The sequence below is a fragment of the Argentina silus genome (genome assembly GCF_951799395.1).
Source record: "Argentina silus genome assembly, chromosome: 10".
Lineage (NCBI taxonomy): Eukaryota > Metazoa > Chordata > Actinopteri > Argentiniformes > Argentinidae > Argentina > Argentina silus.
In genome coordinates, this window is record NC_139664.1 from 11,054,660 (window position 1) to 11,077,282 (window position 22,623).

General features: G+C 39.3%; 3 protein-coding genes across 3 annotated transcripts; all 3 read right to left on the minus strand.

Annotated features, from left to right (window-relative positions):
* Positions 1 to 3,745: 3,745 nt before the first annotated feature.
* On the minus strand, positions 3,746 to 5,591 carry hoxa2b (homeobox A2b; the record flags this gene model as incomplete). The annotated part of the gene is made up of 2 exons (XM_083678908.1): positions 3,746 to 4,707; positions 5,231 to 5,591. The coding sequence occupies 2 exons, from the start codon at positions 5,589 to 5,591 to the stop codon at positions 4,013 to 4,015; spliced, it is 1,056 nt and encodes a 351-aa protein (XP_083535034.1). The 3' UTR covers positions 3,746 to 4,012.
* A 7,889-nt stretch (positions 5,592 to 13,480) lies between these two features.
* hoxa9b (homeobox A9b) lies at positions 13,481 to 14,863 on the minus strand (the record flags this gene model as incomplete). Its single annotated transcript, XM_083679399.1, has 2 exons — positions 13,481 to 13,719; positions 14,320 to 14,863. The coding sequence occupies 2 exons, from the start codon at positions 14,861 to 14,863 to the stop codon at positions 13,481 to 13,483; spliced, it is 783 nt and encodes a 260-aa protein (XP_083535525.1).
* A 3,301-nt stretch (positions 14,864 to 18,164) lies between these two features.
* Positions 18,165 to 20,110, minus strand: hoxa10b (homeobox A10b; the record flags this gene model as incomplete). The annotated part of the gene is made up of 2 exons (XM_083678677.1): positions 18,165 to 18,439; positions 19,321 to 20,110. 2 exons carry the CDS (start codon positions 20,108 to 20,110, stop codon positions 18,165 to 18,167), a joined length of 1,065 nt encoding a protein of 354 aa, XP_083534803.1.
* Positions 20,111 to 22,623: the final 2,513 nt, after the last annotated feature.

Consider the following 22,623-nt stretch of genomic DNA (forward strand, 5'->3'; position numbering starts at 1 on the left):
CTGAGGCAGAGGTCCATGGTCTCATATTTCAGAGCAGATGGGATTCCATAATAAACCCTCATCAACATAAGGTTTCATTGCTCAATGCTCACCCTTCACAGCATCCTGTTGTGTAATGTACAGTGCCTTCGGAATGTATTCAGACCACTTCACTTTTTCCACATTTTGTTGTGTTATAGACTCAATTTAAAATGGATTAAATATAAAGAATTTGCCATCAATCCACACACAATACCCCAGAATGACAAAGCGAAAACAGATATTCAGTATTCAGACCCTTTGCTATGACACTCTTAAAATGAGCTAAAATGCAAAAATGTCATCAACAAATCACTCAATAAGTTGAATTAAGTCCATCTTAATGCAAGGATAATAGTTCATGTAATTTTGGAATTAACGGGTTTTTGCTTTGTCATTCAGGGATATTGTGTGTGGATTGATGGCAAATTCTTTTAATTTAATCAATTTTAAATTGAGTCTATAACACAACAAAATGTGGAAAAACTGAAGGGGTCTGAATACTTTCCGAAGGCACTGTAAAATGCACCAATATTATGATGTCTTCTGTTGTGGACCTTTACCTGAGAAGCCGATGGATTTTTCATGCTGTAGAATCACTCTGTGGTCACTCACCACCACTTGACCCCCAGCTGACCCGGCAGTGGTTCCATCCTGCATGGCGAGGGAGATGAGAGGTGGCTTGACCTATGACCTTTGTAGGGGGAGAATGCCAGTGTCGTATGTCAGGTCCCATAATGCCCTCTGTTGCTATTTCACCTTCAGATATTAGCACCAGAGTTGGAATGTGTGTGTGTGTGTGTGTGTGTGTGTGTGTGTGTGTGTGTGTGTGTGTGTGTGTGTGTGTGTGTGTGTGTGTGTGTGTGTGTGTGTGTGTGTTGTGTGTGTGTTTAACAAGGTATTTGTTTGATTCATTAATAATTACATAGCAGGTTCACACACTGATACAGAATAACCAATCAAAACAAAGACACATAAGACAATCTGCAACACAATCAACGTGTCTAGGATGGTGTAACTGATGAAGAGAGCCCTCTGTGGAAGTCGGTAGGTAGGAAAGAACACATTCCTACTAAACAAACGCACACACAGCTACAGTACATTGGACTGGGTATGTCTCAGAAAGTAAGGGTCATAGAATTCTAAGCTTATTTTATGTACACAAAAGTGGAAACTGTCAGACATTACTAATGTGCATAATCTGTCTCTAGGGAGAAAAGATCATACAGGTCCTGATCAGAGCCTTGTTAAGTGTTCCTCAGACTGAATTTCATTGGCCCTGCAGGGTTGAGGTGTTACATTTACAGTGGCAAGTCAATGGAGGGGCACTAACCTGACTGACTGCCTTGTGGGCTTATACAGATTAACCTACTCAGGTGGTGTTTACAGTTCAGAATTTGTTATCACTTAACATCATATCTCTCATGTCACAGATGATATTTCTCCACCTGTTACTCTGTGATTTCACAAACCAATTATGGATTTGTGGATAAGGGTTGGGGGTGCATGATAAAAGTGGACTAGACAGGGCATAATGGTACAACTTAATGGTAATAACTATATATATATGATAGTTATTATCATATATATTATATTATCAGATAGTTATTATCAATATATATATAGATATAGATATATATATATAGATAATAACTATCATATATCATATATCATATATCATATATATATATATATTGATTTGAATAGTCATTTTGATTTGAATAGTGTAAAGATATGCATTGTTTAATCCCATGTTCTTCCTGCATGCACCCATGCTGTTAACTTATCAGTCGTACTTGTAATTATTGTAAGTATCATTGATCATTGTCTCATTGGCCAGGTAATCTTTGTCCTTGATCTACCTTTGCAGACCTGGTTTGGTAAGGGATGTGCACACACAAGGCAGCTATTAAACAGGAGCAGTTGGATGAAGATATTTCTTCAGAGTAGCTGTTTGAGAAATTGATTTGTTAACATGTTACTGTAAACGTAGTATTGTAAGGTGCAAATAGCTGTTACTGCCAGATGGAGGGCGAGACTTATTTATATCATCACATTAGAAGCAGGTTATAAAAAATATCCATGGCTTCTTTTTGTACATTTAAACTTTTACTTTTGACCCATGTTTTTTTTCCATAACTATCCTCAAAAGACTGCAAGCATGGGTCCATAATTGGGCAAAGCATAGGACTATCAGCTACAGTAAGGAGATCCTGCTGCTACATCATGTGGTGGGAGTAGGCCTAAGCTTTTAATGCTTGGCTGTAGACCCATGTCGTATGTTTTTTTTCCACATGAAACTACTATTATGTAGATTTCTAACATTCTTCCATTTCAGACTGGATGTAATATCGATTAGCATACTAGTATATTCGCTTGTAGAGCGGCCACATGCAGGCCGTGCCTTATTCTAGAAAATGGCGGTGCATTGAGTTTATCCGGAGACCCAATGAAAGTAGCGGTCTTCTTATGCGATCAGATTCCTAGGCCTATTGAATAGCACCCTAGAATGCAAAGCCTGTTGAGAAAGAAAAGACACCGTCGCCAAATGGTATTCATATTATGGGTAGCATATAGGCCTAGCCACTATACCTACATGGTTTCGGGAAAAACTGTCCGCGCAGTGATATATCGTTGACACCTTGGATAGAGTTGTGTTTAGCTTACACCGCGATCAACAAATATAGGCCTAAAGCTAATTGGCCTCGGCGCTATTTGTGTAAAATATTCAGTGAACGTCTGAAAAGTAATCACGTTCATGGTAGCCTTCCACTTTAATCTATGTCATGAAGCCTACCCCATGTAACGTGGATACCAATATTCATAGGCTGATCTATACGGTTAATTGTACAACAAGATAGCCAATTACATTTTATTAATTCCAAAACAACCACATTATAACCACATACGTTGTGTTTCGTTTGACTGCAGAGGAAATAAATAAACGAATCTATCAAATTATTTATTTAAAAAAAAAAAAGGGCAATTACATTTTTAAATGGGATTGAAATAGGCCTACTTTGTGTGATCGTACACGCGCACCCGCCGCATGCCGTAAGTTTTATAGGCTATAAAATGTAATTGTAGAACGCCAACAAAGTTACAGCTTTTGGCCGTGAACTCCCAAGATTGTTTTTATTTGTGCATGTACTAAGGCAATTAATCTCTTTAATAACGTCCTCAGTCATAAACCATTGTGATTTATGAACTCAGAAACTGTAATCTATGTCTCCTTCAGGAGCTATTGTGTAAAATCACTCATCGCCTTTCTACTTTCCAGGAAGAAGCAAACCAGTCCTGCATACTTTATTCATGGTTGTGTCATTTTAGGTCATATTCTCGCGTCTTATTTGGAAGGGTGCAACAATATTTGAAAATGATCGCTTATGGTGCCTAGGCCTTTGAGGCTATGTTAAGTGTGACATATTTGTGATTTATGTTTAGGAGGTCTGCAAAGAACCCCCCTGTCTATCTAATAGTAATCTGTATTTTGTATATAACCTATATCTTAGGTCAATGAAAAGTGTTTTGCCCGCACCATACTGGGGAAAAGAGCACATTTCTAGGGTCACTCGCTGCAATCATTTGTTTTCCTCTGAATATTATAGGCCAATTATTTTCAGGCCCATAATATATTCAATCTCTCTTGTTTCTTGCACACATGAAACTAATTGAATATATTACACCTATTCAAACTCGCATGGTAAATAAGTAAAGAACACCAACATTTCTGGTAAATACAATTTTATTCTAAGAAAATAGGCTATTCATGACATCGTACCCAAATATGATACAAAAATAAAAGGAATCTTTTTATCTCTAGCTGTAATAGTGGCATCAAACATATTCATATTGTTGTTTTAAAACTTACCTCATGTGGGTCATGTATTAATCAATTCAGTCAAAAATAAAGATTGACTTACGAGGCAAATAAGCCAATTACTTGTAAGGAGATAAACTCTTTCTAAACTAAATTGCTGTTTTTTAAAGACAGTTAATAGCTCAAATGTTGCAGATCGATTGTTGTGAGCGTTTCTGAGAAAAAATCAAAACTTTCAGTTGATAACCCCATTGGGCTATCTATGGAATCTGACAGACTGGGAGAGAAGGAATCCGATGAGAAAACGTGAAAGTCCTGCAAAGAGACGTCCAGGGCCGGGGAATGACCATTGTCCCCGCCAGATGCGCAGTCCGGGCCTATTGTTGACACGCAGATAGGAACAGTGGGTGATGGGTTAGGAAAATGTTTAAGATTTTTGTCATTGCTGTTTAAAGGCGAAACAGTAAGGCTTTGGTAATCTCCATTGTGTCCATTCTGAGGTGGCTGTGAAGTTAAGGTATTTTGGTGAAACGAGTAGCTCTCCCTCTCCAAAAGCGCCCCTGATACATTGTTTACAGCCTGCTCGAAGTCGTCCTCTCCACCGTCCTCCAGACTTGTGAATTTCCCCTCACCGTTTTGATTCTCCTTACAGTGTGTTTGTCTTTTGTGTTTCATTCTCCGGTTCTGGAACCACACTTTAACTTGCCTCTCAGTTAAATCCAGTAAAGCGGCTATTTCCACCCGCCTTGGTCTGCAGAGGTACTTGTTGAAATGGAACTCCTTCTCCAGCTCCAATAGCTGAGTGTTGGTGTACGCTGTCCTCAACCTGCGAGATGACCCGCCACCACTCTCCGTTATCTCTGGCGACCCTAAAAGACATTAAGAGATTATAGCCTGTTTATAGGCCTATTCCATCCATTATAATTTTAGTTGCTTGAATGAAAATGTATAGGCCTAGTTTTGCGGGAACATATGGTAGATTAGACTACACCATTTTGAAATAAAACCAGAGGTTCTGCAGGGCACAAATCGTTTGTGGGGAGCAAGCCACGGGACTTTGGCGATTTATGAGCCCCGAGCAGAATATGATGGGTCTGCGAGGACCAGGCTGGTGAAGATTAATGAACATGCCAGCTGCCGGCCCGAGTAAGAGTAATCTATCACTCTTCATTACTGTCAAACATTAACATTCTTGCACTGCATCACCAGTCAGCACATTCATGAAATTAAAAAATGCTTAAATCTAACATTGGTAATTGATGGGGGACATTTTGCAAGTCATTCAAGAGAATTAGCCACACATTACAATTTTGAGACCACAGATATTTCAAAAGGCCAATTCCCATGCAGACTAAAACTGATATTTGAAATAGGTTATCAATCATATCCCACCTTCTGGGGAGAAGTAGAGTGGAGCAGAGTCGGTGGTTGTTGCTGTGGTAGTAGTTTGGCTTTTCTTGGTGGGTTTCTTCTCCTTCATCCATGGGTACTCCGGGGGTAGGGATGCGGCTGGCAGCGGGCTACAGCCATTCAGACTCTGCTTTGACCGGCTGTGGCGTGGGTGGCTGCCGGGGTTCAGGCTTGGAATGGTCTGCTCAAAAGGAGGAGGAATCAGTGTCGACTGTGAAAGCGTCGAGTTCTTGATTGATGAACTTTGAAATGCATCACCGACAGGGGTAAAAGATGTCAGGCACTCAGCAAGCGACGGCTGACTATTGATAAAACCGCTCTCTCGCTCAAATTCGTAATTCATCTCCTCTACCTTGTCTTGGAAAGTCACCGTTCGCAATTTTGTGGGCGAGGGAAAATAATGAAATATCGTGACAAGTGTTTTTTCAACTATTTTACTGATTACGGCCGTATGGGGACAGCGATGCCATTAAACTATTGCTTTCATGGAGACAAGGTTGAAATTGGACCGTATTGCTTGTCACATGATTACCTCTGCCCAATGACAATTTGGGGTTTAATCAAAAGAGGCCACTGTCCTCTGTGATTGATCGAAAAAGTCGGAGGGGGAACGCCTCATTCTGTGGGTAGGGGCTGCTTTATTTACACATTTTCGTCAGTTTGTTCACTACTGCCCCCAAATGCAGCCCATTTAAGAGCCTGTGTGTGTGTGTGTGTGTGTGTGTGTGTGTGTGTGTGTGTGTGTGTGTGTGTGTGTGTGTGTGTGTGTGTGTGTGGGGCGGAGCGCGCTCCCGGTTTACAGCCGCGCGTTCCCGGGTTACTCCCGGGTCCTCTGCGCATTGATTCCAATTGTCCAACACCTCACAAATCACTTCAACACCCGCTTTAATGTCTTAATGTAACGACGCCTACAGTCATTACCAAAGTAACTCGTAAATCTTGAGAATTCTGACAAAGCTCTGCAGAAGGGCGCACATAGACGTATTATAGATATCGACGTGTCCCCTCCCTTCTCTCTCTCTCTATCTCTCTCTCTCTCTCTCTCTCTCTCTTCCTCACACAAACACACAAGCACAAACTGAAGGCTTCAAAAATATTTAGCTGTGACATATTGCATAAACTTACAATCTTATTCTTGAGATGTATGCTTTTGACTTCCAAAACCACCAATATCTGGCAACAGACAACACGTTGAAATATGTGGATAACAAACATTAATTACACCTATAGCAGCCATAATAGGGTGTGCTAGAGTATTCATTTGAATCAGTTCTATTATTCTGAGACAGTAATCTATGATGAGTTGGACTAGCATTCGCTAGTAAATCATGTAGCCTAATGCTAGTTCGCACTAGGGTTGTTATGGCTCAATGGTAAGACAGTGTATCCTATTTGTCTTAACACCCATTTTGAATGATCCTTACCTATAGGTGCTAAAACCAGCAGAAGTGTTATACTTTCCCATTGTCATCATTAGACCATTACTGAGCCCTAAATAATTTATTCCACGAAATAATGGATATTCCACGATTAGACCATTCATTGAGGTAGTCTATGCCTATTGATAGTACCTCTCTGATGCAACCCTTCCTAATCATTCTATTGAGTTAGAGATAAATAAATACAAATCATTATATACATATCAAACTATTCTTAACCAGGTGTTTTTCATACTATTCTCAGCAGTCTTAACTGAGAAAAAGTGGTAGGCCTCGGGCCGTTTATTGCTTATATTCCAAACAAAGAACCCTGGAAGCCTGCGCGCTATCAATCTTGCTCGCCAAAAGGTCTGACAGCTCCGTGCCCTAAGAACACATTTAAACCATCTAACACTCTCTTAGATCATATGTGGCCAGGAAGAGGGAAACAACATAGTACTTATGGGGAAACTGCAATGGCTTTTTTTTATTTTTTTTTACTAGGAATCCATTTCTGAAAAAGGATAGTAGCCTAGTCAAAATAATGTTCTTATTAGCCTATTTCATGTTGAAAATTGGCCTATAGGTAAGTAATCCTGCCTTACTTTGTTTAAAAAAGGGAAAATCTATTGCATGTTCGTTTTCGAAAGGACAACGTTAGATAGAAAGGCAGCAGATGAGTGGAATTGACTGAGTTGGTGAGAAAGCAACGAATGGATTTTCTTTTACACAAGGTCTTTTGTCTGCAAAGGTGAGTGGGTGTTGGCATTCTGCGAAAATCCCACATTCAACCTCTCACATGTTTGTCCACGGGCTAAAAAACATCTTATTTAATAAAATACAATATTGTTGCTGATTAGATAATAGGCATAAATAAATGCAAGTACCTGCTTTGAAGAGCGAGACGCATATCATGTTTATGTCTATGCAAAAGGACAATATGCATGTATGGATGCATTGCATTAGAAAATATTTTCATCAATAAGCAATTGAGAAGCGAAAACATGATTCAATGCTATGAATCTGTTCATTTTTTATTGTTGTTTCAAGTCATATTTAGAAGATATCCGATCCATATTTCTATTTGTAGCCTACCCTTATTATTGAATGGGGTAAATATCGTTACGACTAGACATAACTTCACAAATGTGGTGTGTTAACGCTTATCCACGTAAAATAACTAATACTAATATTCATCAAGTTAATACTACATGTAGGTATACCTTATTCGTTTAATGTTTTGCATAGCATACGAGGTGTTCTCTATCGCAACAATAGGCCTGTATCTGTAGAAAGGAAACAAAGAACCCATCGAGTAAAATCTGTTGGATATTGACATCACTAATGTAGACTAAATTACTTATTTCAATAAGATGTAGTTTTACTTTCTTTTCTTCAATCAATGTTACTTCTGGACAATATTTTTCATTACAGTTTGTTTAAATTATTTATGCTTAACTGTATAAATCAATGTGATATGTTTGGTTGAATGAAGCTGAACTTTAATTGTGATGTGTGTCTGGATGAATAGTGGACAGGACGAGCTACATCAACCGTCTGTTACCCCATCAAGTACAGACACCTTGAATGCTGGGCAGAAACATAGTGGACCAAAGGAGAAGGAGTTCACTTCAGCGAGAGAATAATTTTTAACGATATCAAAATTGTCCTCATTATTTGGATTAGTAGAAGCACTATAGCCCTTACTAGGCTAATGCAATGAGAAAAAATAGTAAAATAATAACTACAATTTTTGGGAAAGAAAATACATATAATCGTATAAATATAGCCTAGTGGATTTTTGTTCTGTTTTTCTGTTTTGCAGTTTGATGCCTTCAACAGAGAGGTGCACTCTGTAACGACAGAGGTTCAAGAGACCAACTGACTTTGTCTATTCTTTGCAGAAATAAAACATTCGTACATGAGGATGTCCTGTGTTTTGATTTGAGAAATAATCATGTGGAAAATGAACTAACTCACTACTCAGCCACAGACTAGGCCCATTCATTTGGGGAGGTATATATCTGGGATACTTTCAAGATAATACAAAAGTACACTGGATACAAATTATGAAATAAGTGTTTACTACACTATTTAGCTTCAAAGTTCACGTTATGATCTTTTGATATGACCATAAAGTAAGGATCCATGCATACAAGCATACAATATTAAAGATGCCAGACTACAGCGCAGTGGGAAAATACTGGGGTCGTATGAGAAGACAAGGATAAAGAGAAAGGATATGTCATGATCTCTGAAGTCTTTCTATTAGGAATCCAGACTATATCCCCAAGACTTACATCTTTTGAGACCGGCACTGCACAATAGTACAATAGTAGAGATGCTCATCCACCTCCTACACACATCACGTTGTTCCCTAGCCTATATAAACAACGCCCACCAATAGCTGGGAGATTAGCCTATGCATGCGCATTAGGACATATTCACAGTCCTATGCAGGAGGATAGTGTGGACATTATGCTACCGGATATGACGATACGAGATTAATTTTGCGAAGGAGTAGCTCTGGTCAAGATATATTTAGGGGCGTAGGATATACAAGACCATCAAAAGCGCAAAGATATCCAAGGACTAGGTCATGTAAGGTCGGTGCCACGTCCTGATATAACAAGGTGACCTTATTCAATTTGAGAGACATATTGTAGCCTCCATTAAAAAAAGCTTAGCACAGTTAGCCTAAATAATATTGGCCTAGGCCTATTAAGCATAGTCGAAACAATGTGTAGATACACAGGCCTTAGTAATCGATTATAAACATTTTTTGTATCTTTCGATCATTGTTTTAGGATATAAGCCCTATATCATGTTTTAACATTGAGAATTGGCCTAGTAAAAATAGACTATTGAGGCCCTCGTAAAGATATAAGGACCTCCGGGCACATACAAAACTAAAACAGATGCGTATATTTTTTTTAAAACATGATAACCTAAACATTTGGAATAGCCTTACATATATCCAAATAGCCTCAATTGTTGGCCTATAAATAGTCCACTGTGTTACTGGTGTCACGTGACATCTCTTACCACTTTTCAGTTCAGACCCAGCATAATAAAGTACATTACTACTTTACCAGACCAGTCACTGATATGATACGTGCGCCTGCACGTGATAGTAGTTACCAGAGTTCAAAAGGGTTATTAGAATACAAATGTAGTTACATCGTTAGAGTTCAAATAAAAAATTATAAAAAAACATAAGGTAGGCTAATAGTTATAGAGTTTTGTTTGTCAACAACACGACCAGCCTTTTCAGCCAATTTGTAGTCAACATTTAACGCTTTTTGGGCGCTTAGTGGCGTAGCACACTAATGCGCATACCACGTAATCGCAAAGTTCCTGGTTCGATTCCGACCCCCGAGATATCTTGCATGTCATCCCTCCTCTCCCTCCCATCCTTCCTGTCAGTCTCTACTGTCTCTATCCCAATAAAAGCAGAAATGCCCTAAAAACATTTGACGCTTTTCATTTATATTTTCATATATATATATATATATATATATATATATATATATATATATATATATATATATATATATATATATATATATATATATATATGAATGAAGTAGAGGATGTTCTTAAATACGTCAATGATCATGAGCGACCAGGTGCTCATCACCATGACTGCACCCTGAACTTCAATACCAAGGCTTCAATAATGGCTTCTGTCATTGGAGCTGACATATGGTTTGATGCATGGGGATCAGGAAAGGGCACTGCAAACAACATCCAAGGAACTCACTGTTTGAGCACTCTTAGAAAAAAGGGTTCCAAAGGGCTTATTCAGCTGTCCCTGTGGGAAAACCATTTGAAGGTTCCACGTAGAACCATTTCGGGTTCCATTTAGAACCTTTTGTGGAAAGGGTTCTACATGGAACGAAATGGGTTCTATATGGAACCAAAAAGGGTTCTTCAAAGGGTTCTCCCATAGGGACAGCCGAAGAAGCCTTTATGGTTCTAGGTAGCACCTTTTTTTCTCAGTGCAGCATGGCTCTATAAATGCCCCCAACAAGTCATTGATCCTGACATAGAGAGATAAAGAATCCCTTTCATGCACAATGCATTTCTACATGTTGGCCCTTTAGTAAATTCCCTGAAGAGTGACTCACAGTTAAATGCTTAAACAATAAAGAGGGGTGTTGATAAATCAACATTCAACCATTTTGGAAAGCCTATAAGCAAGAACATTTTGGATCCTTTCACCTTTGTATTCTCCATTAGGGTGTGATTTTTTTTATAGCCCAAAGCGTCTATAACCAAACCCCAAAACCTGAAAATGGCCACTTGAGACAGAAAATTCACCCCTCCCCCTCTGCCCTTGGTGTGTTGTCCTCACAGTACTTGTGTTCAGAACTGAACACATCCTCATGTGAAAGGACTCTGGATTGGTGAATATCACAAATTCACCTTGCAGAAGGATATAGAGAACCATGTTGCCAACACCAGTCTGGTCACAGGTTCACTGGCAACATGGTTCTCTATATCCCTCTGCAAGGTGCATTTTTGATATTCATCAATCCAGAGCCCTTTCACATCTATGAAGATGTGTTCAGTTTTGAATTAAGATTCTGTCCCAAAAAGAGCCAGGATCCTAAAATCCTCTATACAAGGATGGAGGGTGGGGTAAACTGTCATTTTATTCACCTTCTGTCATTCCTTGTAGTCCATACTGCACAAAAACGTCAGGAGCCTATAAGCACACATCTTATGAGGTCTCATTCGTCCCTCTTGCGTCCAGGCAGTCAATCTGCAATAAATAGGGTGCTTTTGGAGTCATTCTTCCAATGAGTCGATGCCTCCACCTACTGGTTATATGACAACGGCAACACCAAATACACCAAAATATCTGTTGGCACATGCGGTAGTCACATTACATTACGCATGGCCCAACTTGTGAATTTTTCATTACATTTAATAGAAACCATTTTAGTAGGCTACCAATGAACAGAGACATTTTGTTAATACAATTTCCAATCGGTCTAGTATAACTTCGAGGATTTGGATTGGTCTTTGGTTGGAAACACCAATAAAGAGGGCTTTCTCTGTCAGCCTTTTGTGCCGAAGAACAACAAATGGATGCCTCTGCGCGGAAACAGTGTAATTGGTGGTGGACGCTCATAAAGTAATTAGAAGAGAAAAACCAGACAGCATGGTAAAGCCTTCGTTTTATTGAGCTTTCTGGATTAAGACCTTTGAAGACTGGCCCATCTGCGTCACAGCGCGGCTAAACAACAGGCCCAGTGCTCTCGCTCTCTCTCTCGCCCTCTGTGTGTGTGTGTGTGTGTGTGTGTGTGTGTGTGTGTGTGTGTGTGTGTGTGTGTGTGTGTGTGTTGTGTTGTGTTGTGTTGTGTTGTGTTGTGTTGTGGTGTTGTGTTGTGTTGTGTTGTGTTGTGTTGTGTTGTGTTGTGTGCGTTAGAGAGCACGCTCGCGCACACCCTGAAACATGTTTTAAGATGTTTTTCGAACGATGTGTTGAACCATAATTTTTGTAATTACAACTTTGCAAATGTTTAACCCCCAAAATACACTGTATTAAAAGCATATTATACTGATATTCATGCACGGACGTCCGTGGAGTTGGTTCCCTATCCGCCCTCAATCGTTTTACACCCCATAAACAGTTAAAGCTGTGATTGTGGTTTATTGCTGTATGGCAACCAATATCGTTCGCCAAGACACGTAAAGCAATACCATGCTTTGGCTTGTCCGGCAATGGACTTTATGTGTATGTTGCGATGCACAACCCAATGAACAAAACCTTAAAGGGAAATAGAGAAAAGAGGAGCTATTGATTGCATCGTGTTTGGTGGCTATAAACTGACATGGAAAACAAGAGAAATGCCACTATTAAATCCAGTATAGGCCTAGGTCACCTTGTTAAGTTTGCAAGTTTGACAACAAACTCCAGATGTATGCCTGATGTAGACTTACATTAGTATTTTGTCATTCTTGTAAGCAAATATATTTTGAAAGTCTAGGCCCATTTTCAGAAGTTATTTACTTATTCAGTTTAGGTTAATTGGCATTGTGGTTCAAAAGCCAACAAAACTATGGGCTATTGTATTGTTCAGTTGGATAATAATAAAACTACTTTGGAGTAATTAAAGTAAATCTGTGATATGTATTTGCCTATATTATGTTTAGTAATAATTAGACTAATGCTCAGATGTTTAAACAATATGAATTACGAAGCAGAAATGACGTTTTGACGTTTTATTTGATATCTCAATACAAACGACTCTTTATTTTGGAACTGAAAGACTTGACATTGAGGTATTTTGCGTGTGCACAGTGTTATCCCAATTCTATAAACTTTAAGGATTCTAAACCCTGCAATTGAGAAAACTTACATTGTTAATAAATATTCACGTTGCATTTGCCGAAATTGCTACGTTGCTTTTGCAATAACGTAATGGTCTAATGCAAATAGGTAGTTAAAATACATTCAGTTAGCCAACGCATAAACATTATCATAGCTATAAACACTGAATTCAAAACCACAGACCATTATCAATTGAACAATTCATGCAAAGAACAGTATGCCTAGACCATTTGTAACAAGTTCTATATGCATCAATTGGAATTGTCACTAATTACATCCAAAGTTAATGACAACATGAAAATGCCCATTCACAAACAGATAACATAGAACAATAGATGGAAGAAAACGAACTAACAAATAGTACAATAACAACACAACTACAAAACACAACATGTAAAGGTCAAGCAAACCGTGGGTAGGTATTTTCCGGAATTAATTTTGCTCCCTGAAAATCAGCCAGTTGCCCACTTTCTAAAAGTCTTTCCGTCGATCTTTATTACCTTTCTTCATCTTCATCCTGCGATTTTGAAACCAGATTTTAACTTGTCTCTCAGTCAGAGTAAGAACTCTTGCTACCTCATATCTACGATCACGAGGGAGATACATATTAAACAGAAATTCCTTCTCCAGCTCGAGAATTTGATGCTTAGTATATGGACAGCGTTTTTTTCTTGTAGATTTTGCATGAAGCCAGTTGGATGATGGGTCATCTGAAAAAGGGGTTGAAAACGTGAGACAGAGCTCAGTATAGTGCACAAGATTCATTATGTTGCAAACTGTGGATGGTTAACCGCATAACGAGAGAGATACAATCTCTGGTGCAATCAGTTGCTTTTGTGCCAGTCCCCCCCCCCCCCCCCCCCCGCCCATTCTTTTATGAACCCGTACCCATGGTTGTTTTACACACACATCACTATGAATGCCTGCTTCTTAAAATATCTAAAATATCTTGAAATAGATTTTTGAAATATCTCTACCGTTAGACCCTATCCTGTAAAAAAAAAAAATCATAGGTCGAGGTCAGTCAGGGGGCTTTACGCGACTGTGGCGTCGTTGGACAGTTGACACTTTGGCGCAAGAATGACTTTCATTCGTTAGCAAATACTTGGCTACAATATTGTCATGTTGACGTTATATTTACACTATGTAGCCTTTCATATCATCCACCACTGATAAACTATAGCATTAGTCGTATTTTAAATAAACAGTTCCTACGAAGCAGTACTAATGAATATCAAAGACCCCGCTAGCATATTTAGATCATCACCATTACGCACTGTGAAAACTTAAAGATGCCATGCTTAGCCTACTTGTATTGATGTTCCTCTTTTCCTCGGCTGATGTGCTCTCTTCGTTGGATTTAGAGAAAATGGCATCGCAAGCAATCGTATCCTTCTCTGCGAGGGACCCCCCGTTGTCAATGTCGGACATGAGAGGTGTGTGCGTTTCCAACGTTGTGCAGTCACCAGTCCCAATCAGAGGCTCGGATTTGATATCATAGTGTATATTTGACGGTAATCCTGTTAAACATATGGACGTAGAAACTGGTTCCAAAGCCCAAGAGCGCAAAAACATTCCATCGGTATCTCCTGTAGGACAATGATGATGTATATAGGTCGGGTGTGCTGTAGATGGGGTGCTTGCAGGCTGAGCAGAAATGGGACTCCAAGACGCGCCGAAAATAGAAGATTTCGCCTGCATAGGGCAATGTTCTTGCTCGCCATATTCAGTGAGCATCGAATGGCTCGCCTGTTCGAGCCCGGGTGCGGATGAGTATCTCGGTGCCATAATATCCCCCTGGTCGGGAGGAATGTGCGAGTCTGAATAGTAACTCAGCGTACCTAATGTCGACATGACAAAATACACACAGTGAAACGCAATACTCCCACTGTAAAATATTTAGAAAAGCAGAATCATACTTCTTGGCTGCACCAAGACGAACACTACATTCGTCCAATAAGTTGAACCTTGCCCGAGATTGGATTGGATGGCTCAAACACGTGACCGTGGGACAGAACAATAAATAATAAATCAGTGCAGCACTAAATGGCCACCATTTTCCCCGTCATATTTTTAATGGCAAAACCATATGCCTTTATGGAAAGAGATATCGTTTTATATAAGTAGTAAAGTTTATTATTATTCTTGTCAATAGAGACTTTAACGTTTATCTTATTTAATAGGTCTGAAATGTGAGTGACTAGTTATCTTCTAGTCTACTTTAAAAAATAAATGTAGCAATATAGAAATAAACAAGCTTCGTTGTTTGTGCTCCTCCATCGTTCTCAACGAATAGACTACGATTAAGCTGTCCTTTACAGCCCATAACCTTGCGAGAATTTCTTTCATTCAGTAAAATAGCCCAACATTGGTCATATTTATTGTGTTATGGGCTACACTCTTAGAAACAAATGTAGAGAACGTAACCCTTTTGTTGGTGCTAAGTAGAACCCTTTCAGGTCATATTGAGCCATTTTTGGTTCTACCTGGAACCTTTCTTTCTATGGTGCCCTTTTTTTCTAAGAGTAGGCTATACTGGATTGTAGCGATAGGCCAATAGCTAAGAAAACAGACAGACAAAGGCCTAAGGAATATAACTTTGATTGGTGATGTTAGACTACTTTTCCATCGAGCGAAAATTATGATAATGCGTGCCTAAACATTCACAGTTTGTCAAATGCGCATACAGTTCGCCATTTCACATTCATAATCATAATGCAACCATAAAGCAGGCGAACGCCTATCTCGAGAATATCCAAACCATGTTTAAATCGAATTCGGTCTTCAAACCATTTGGTTTGGAATATTTACCAAAAAGTGCTCTTAAAAACGTGGACACTATAGTGTAATAACAACATTCTAAACAGGTAGAAACAAATATCTTAATTGCAATGAGATTAATTTAGTCTTAAACGTCAAATACCCCAAATAAGAAAACATGTTACAATTACATGCATTTCATTAGCTTGCCAACTTCCATTTATTCAATTGTATCAATCAGGGTAAAGAATAATCGCCAAAATCGCATAGGCCTAATAGGCAACACATTTTGGTCTTTCAAATAAAATGTGTATTACTACATATTTGAAACGTCATACACAAGTAGAGCTTGCTTAGCCAAAAATAACCGTACCAGAAAAATGTTTTATAGGCCTCCATTTTTCGATAATCAAAATATAAGTTTACCAAGTGAAAGATCCACCGCGTTGGTGTCAGTATAAACCGTTGCAGACCGTTTCCATTTATGGACAGAATGCTGCACACTAAAGTTTCTGCTCTACTCTTTTAGCAATCTCAAACGGAAAGTGGGGAAAAATGGGTGCTATAACACGGGTTTTATCACAGGGGCTATTTAGTTGTTTTTCTTTAGGTTACAACCTGGCTGTCTGGTCTAAATATCACCAATAAAGACTATCCTTTGTATTCATTCTCTGGCGCAGCAGACGCATCCGGCACTTCGAATGCGTGCCACTGGGAACGCTGCTGCGCACGAGGCATTGGCCAGACTGCAATGATCATAACCGAGGCCTTGCCAGTCCTCTCCCCCAACTCCTGGACATAGGCTACAAGATAAACAAACCGCAATTCCTCCCCATTTGTTGTAGTTTTTTAATATGTAGGGTCTATGGTGTTATATTCGAGGTAAAAAAAAATCTTTCCACAACATTATAGCATGACTATCTGCTTTGGGTGATGTATTTAGTCATGTTGACTGTCAGTCTGCTCAGACTATGCCGAGACTACTTGTACATTTGTGCACATAGGTGAGGACAAATACAAATAATTGTTATGCACATCATGGAATATATGGTATCATGCACGACTACTCCATAAAAATGCACTTCCAGGACCTTGGATTGAACGAGAGCAAATATACTTAATGTTTCTGAGATGCGCCGAGTTTTACTGAGGCAATTAAGACAGTTTCGTGTTGTGGAGTGTAAAACTAAAGCCCAACAACATGAAACTACCTAAACCACGCAACAGTCAATTCACCTCTTCGAGGAAATGTACATTTTATACAATGTATCAATGTTATTTTTTTCATCACGCACTATAGGCCAAAATAAAACGTAAATAGGACGATATCATTCTTTCACATATAGGCCTAATGATGAATCAAACGTCTAGAATGCCCTCGAGAAAAACATTTGTTTTGTTAGGAACCATCTATCCAACACCCGGTAGACAATATAGCAATCCCGATAGAGTTTCAACCATAAAACTTCACAATGGCCATCAAAATGTGTAGACCTAGTGCACAGACAGGCAAAGTTTAATATTGAAATAAACTGCTTCAGCATCAAAGAGCAGTACAAAGGAAGTTGTTTTCCTTATTGTGCTGAAATAGCAACCTTGCGCATAAGTCCCTCTGCAGAGGGAATGGAATGGGTATGGAAGAGTAAATTCAAATACATGAAGCATGCCCTGTGAAACAAAAGAAGCTATACAACACATAACGTGCCATGTTTTTATTTAAGCCCACACCACATAGTAATGAGTCATTCTTTCACAGTATAGTCTCTCTAAAGCAATGAGTACAATAAACTGTCTGGAGAGAATACAAATATGAACTCCCACTACTATAAGACGAATTGTAAACAATAGGCCTGCTTATAATTCTCATTGTCTTGTATATAAATAGAATCAAGCCTTGACAAAATAGTGCGGGATGCTTTTAGTAAACTAGATCAGCAAAATGTGCAGATCAGGCAATCAAACCTCCTGGGGCTAGTTAACCATGACGAAATGAAGGCCAATGTTGCTAAACGTTTAAAAAAATCCCAAGAGCTATTCCAGCATGCAGATTCCAATGTTTTACCCAAAGTTCACTATATATACACAATAGGCTATATTATGTACATCTAATGTCGATATTGTGCAACTCTGAAACACGTTGTCCCATATCGAATTTTCTTTACACAACCTGGTTCAGACTAAGCGACCATGTTTTTGAGCCTACATTTTATAAATACATAACCACGACAAATAAAACAGACGTGAACAGAAAACGTTAACAAAACAACAATCAATAAGTTATCAATAGTAGGCCTATCCTACAGCCTACACGGTCATACTGTAGGCCTATATAAGCTCACAGTTCTCAAAGGCGCCCTTGCCGTTGATAGAAGAGGGCGGCAACCGCATAAATGTCTCATGAAAAATTGAAGTTGTTTGATAGCCCCCGAATTCTGTTTTCCCGACTCATTTTTTTCAGTTTCATTCTTCGGTTTTGGAACCAGATTTTGACTTGCCTGTCTGTCAGGTGGACGCTGCGGCTTATCTCCAGACGACGCTCACGAGTCAAGTACATATTGAAGAGAAATTCTTTCTCGAGCTCAAGAGTCTGGTGCTTACTGTAGGGGCAACGCTTCTTTCGGCCACTCTTTGCTGTAAGCCAGTTGGCCGTGCTCTCTTTTTTCCCATCCCCTATGAAGAAAATGAGAGAGAAATTAGTGGGAATCATTGTTGATATACTGACATGAGCATATATTCCTATATTGCCTATATTCCTGCACCAAGTTCTCTATTGAAATGTTCCTAAATTAATGTTATTTGTTTCTGGCCGCAGAAAATTACTTGAATATGCCAAATATTGTGCCATATTTGGATGAGAAGATAACGACCTTAAAAAAGCGATGCATGCATATTCATTGTGCAATATTAATCATATCAGTGATAATCATTTTTGAGTACTTATACGAACAGTGAGTCACTTTAATAAATTACCTGTATCCAAAATACATTGTATTATGTAAAATAAACTGTAAAATGTAGGCAAAGCTGGGCCTATGTTTGTTTGACAGTTAATAAGCTGCTCTATAGGCCTCACATATTCACGTTTTTATGATTAGCACACATTTTGGCTACATGTGCTTCCACGTTGTGTTCAAGGTCCAATTAATTCTATTTAGTGTAATATTACACCTTTATTAAGACATAAAACGTACACGTAGTCTGCTGAAATTATGGGTATGCATTTTATGGGGGGGATGACTGAGGACATCAGCGCCTTGCATTGGACAGATGGACTGGACTGGATTGGCCTTGCTGCTCCTCGTCATAAAATAATAAAAACACAGGAGGAAATCCCGGCTCATGGGCTCTCTGTCAAAGCCAGAGTCTCGCCTTTACCAGTGAGCATAACGCATAGCGTACCTATGGCGAAGCGTAAAAGTTCACCATAAGCGATCCTACAGTAGCCAACTTTATTTATAAAAGGAAGGCACACATTGAGTAACTATAAGGTAATTGACACTCCCCACTGCATGCACTGTCTACTGTCATAAACGCTACATTAGAGTAGTCACCTTTGATTGCTTTGTCAGGACTTTCTGCACAGCTCTCCGAGGGTTCGGGGGAGGACGAACCTTCCACAGACGATACCCGGGTGTCCTCATCTCTTGGAGGAGCGCATGGCGTAGGGGTAGTGGCTGGCGCCGCTTCACTCTCCCTCCTGCCTGTATCCACAGAGGTAGTTGAGTGCGGTGAGGTGTCGAAACGGGAAGGACGTTGCAAAGTAAAGTGAGTGGGATTTGGCTGAACATCTTGATAAACCTTGGACGACGTATATGTCTGAGACAGGCGGAAGTACCCAGGAACAGGCACGGTGCCATTATTGGTAACCGGGCACGATCCTGGTGTTACCCGGGAGTAGGAAATGTCTTCTGCCGTTGACCCTTTTGCACATTTCTCTGATTCATAGAGGCAGTATGCGTTCTCTTCTTTGATGCTCGGAGAGAATGAACAGGGAGCAATTTGCTGGCTGCTCGACTGATCTACTCGACAGGATCTCGACGTCTCTAGCCACGTTTCCATCCCTTGAATATAGTGGCCAGATGACGGTACCATAGTCGTTTGAGCACTGGTCTCGTTGCGCTTGGTGAGACCCGAGAAAAAAGCGCCGTGGGATAGTCCATATGTGTAGTCCGAGGTTGGTGGCAAGTACACGCCGTTACTTTGGTAGTATGGGGCACTGTTCTCGGTTCGTCCGTTGATTGAGGAGTCCACTAAAAACGAATTTCCAGCTTGGTTGTCGGAGCATGACATTGTTGAGGTATAATTTGACGGAGGATGAAGATATCCCTTTCTGGCTGACATTTCTTGTGCAAAACATGCTGAATATAATTACTGATACTCACACTTCTTGGTGCTTCAGCTGACAGCCAATTAAAACCCAAGAAGACGAGAGACTCCTCCCATTCAAAGCGCGTAATGCCAGTATGCCATATTCATTTTGTTTAAAGATTAAAAAACTCAAGGGAGAAGTCGTGTATCAAAAATCAGTTAAATCTCAAATACAGTACTGTGGTAGGTTCCATGGTAATATGGCATTAGATGCATTACATTTTATGATAATCTATGTCGTAAACATTGACCCCATTCACACACACTTGCTCAGACATGCGTATAGCCCATACTCAGAGAAGAGACAGAATACATTTATACACAAATAACCACCTAGTCGGATACTGAAAATAATGCAGATATTGAAGACAATTGCAATGAAAGGCTATATTGCTTTTGCAACAACAGACCTTGAATCGCTAAATAGCCTAAATCCAAGTTCACATTGTAGAAAATTGTCACAAACGTCAGATTACATACCTATGTGTTCAAATGTGTGTGTATGTGTGTGTGTGTGTGTGTGTGTGTGTGTGTGTGTGTGTGTGTGTGTGTGTGTGTGTGGCCTGCCGACTGCGTGTGTATTGTGAAATGATTTGAGACCCATTGCGCAGTCAATAATTTACAGACTAAAACAACATTAAAATTGTGCGTCACAATTATTATAATGCATAAAATCTGGTAATTTGATAACATCCAACAGGCCACAATGATCAATTAGTCTGTTTGATAATCTTGGGACAATCGGGAATGTAAACTCTCCATGTTACGCATTATTTAAAACATTTGTGAGGAGTGTTTCCATCTCTTGAAAATATCCCAAATTAAAATAATATCCTCACATCCTAATTCACCTACAAGTGCATAAACATTTTCTCTTTATGAAAAACAATGTGTGTTTTTATGTTTTTAACCTTTTTAACACAATTGATTGATTTGTTGTTGAGCAAAGGTCTTATTTCGATTTTTGGAAAACCTGCAAATTGAAATACACCCATACACGCAAAATATACTTCTATTGAAGAATTTCTTCATAGAAATTGCAGTTGCCTACAACGTTTTCTCTAGCCTATGACAAATATGATACTGAAATTAGTACCATGAATGTCTCCCTAACTAAAAACAAATAAAAACATGTGTTTCCTCCCTCCAAGGAATTCTTGCAGTGTGACAATATATGCCCCCACCCCATGCACAATTATGTTGCTACCATCTCTATTAGCTTTATTTTTCATTTGAGACAAAGTCCTCCTCAAGTATAGGCCTATATCATATTTTATATAATTAGCTATTAGAATAAGAAGCTCTCAATAGAAACATCACCTAAACCTAAAATATCCTGTCCTATACGCCTATGATGAAAGTCGGGTGTCACTAGCCAGATATCGGTTGTGTCAATAGTTAAATATCGGTTAAGGTGTGCTTTGTTTAGTCTGTGTAAAATAACCACTTTAAAATGTGCCTTGAAAACGCAACTCGATCACGGAATTCATTTGTCCAGTGAACGGCCCCGTCTCAAACTGTATTTTCTCGGTTAATAGACAAAACAATTTGAGATTATTTTGGATTGTTATGTTACAATGCAATTATTGTGTAATAATGTAACAACATGTATTAGGCTTAGCCTACAGTTTAACATGAAAAAATAGGCCACACGTTTCATTTCATTTCAGACTGTTTCAAATATATTTGGTAAAGGTTACATAATATTCAACAAAACATACATAGGAATATTTACCTGAATAGTGAAACCCTGTAATGTAATCGGGATGTAAATAAAGGTGTTTTTGAAGCATGAGAATGTAGAGCCTTGGCAAGAGACGAGTTTCGCGATCCACGGCAATGACATTGATCTGAGGAGCGCCACCCAGTGGAATAAACATCCATGTTGGAGCAGATTCCTGAATATTCCTGCCACAGTGAGACGCTGAGACGAATGAAGCCGGAAAAGTCCGTGAACACAAGCTTTCAATGCTCCCAGCCGTTGTTTTCAACCCCTTAGTCACAGTTAATAACCTTGGTCTCAGACGGTTTATTGCACTACACTCCAATCCTACAAATGCTCCAGACGAAAACGCGTTTTATGGCCAAGTTGCTACAGCAACAGGGAGGATGTGCCGTAATTAAGGCTGAATTCCAGAGAGCCTCACAGGATGCAGGGCGCAGGGCCATCACAAGCAGTCCTTATAGCCTAGGCCTACTATCTTATGGCATCCCCTCTTAATTGTTGTTTTCAGAAGCCTAGCATTCATGAGACCCGATAGGCTTTCAACAATACATTAATCGAAACATTGCCAGACATAGTCACTTCTTGCATAGCCTACAACACAATCAGTATGATATAGCCTATGGTTATTATCAAAAGGTCCTATGTACAAAAACAGAGGGTATTGTTTTAATGTTCTTGAGATTATTTTCAAGCAAGAGAAAGGTGACATTTTTACACCCCAGCCTTTAGAATGGTTCAATTGATAAAACTAGTCCCATGA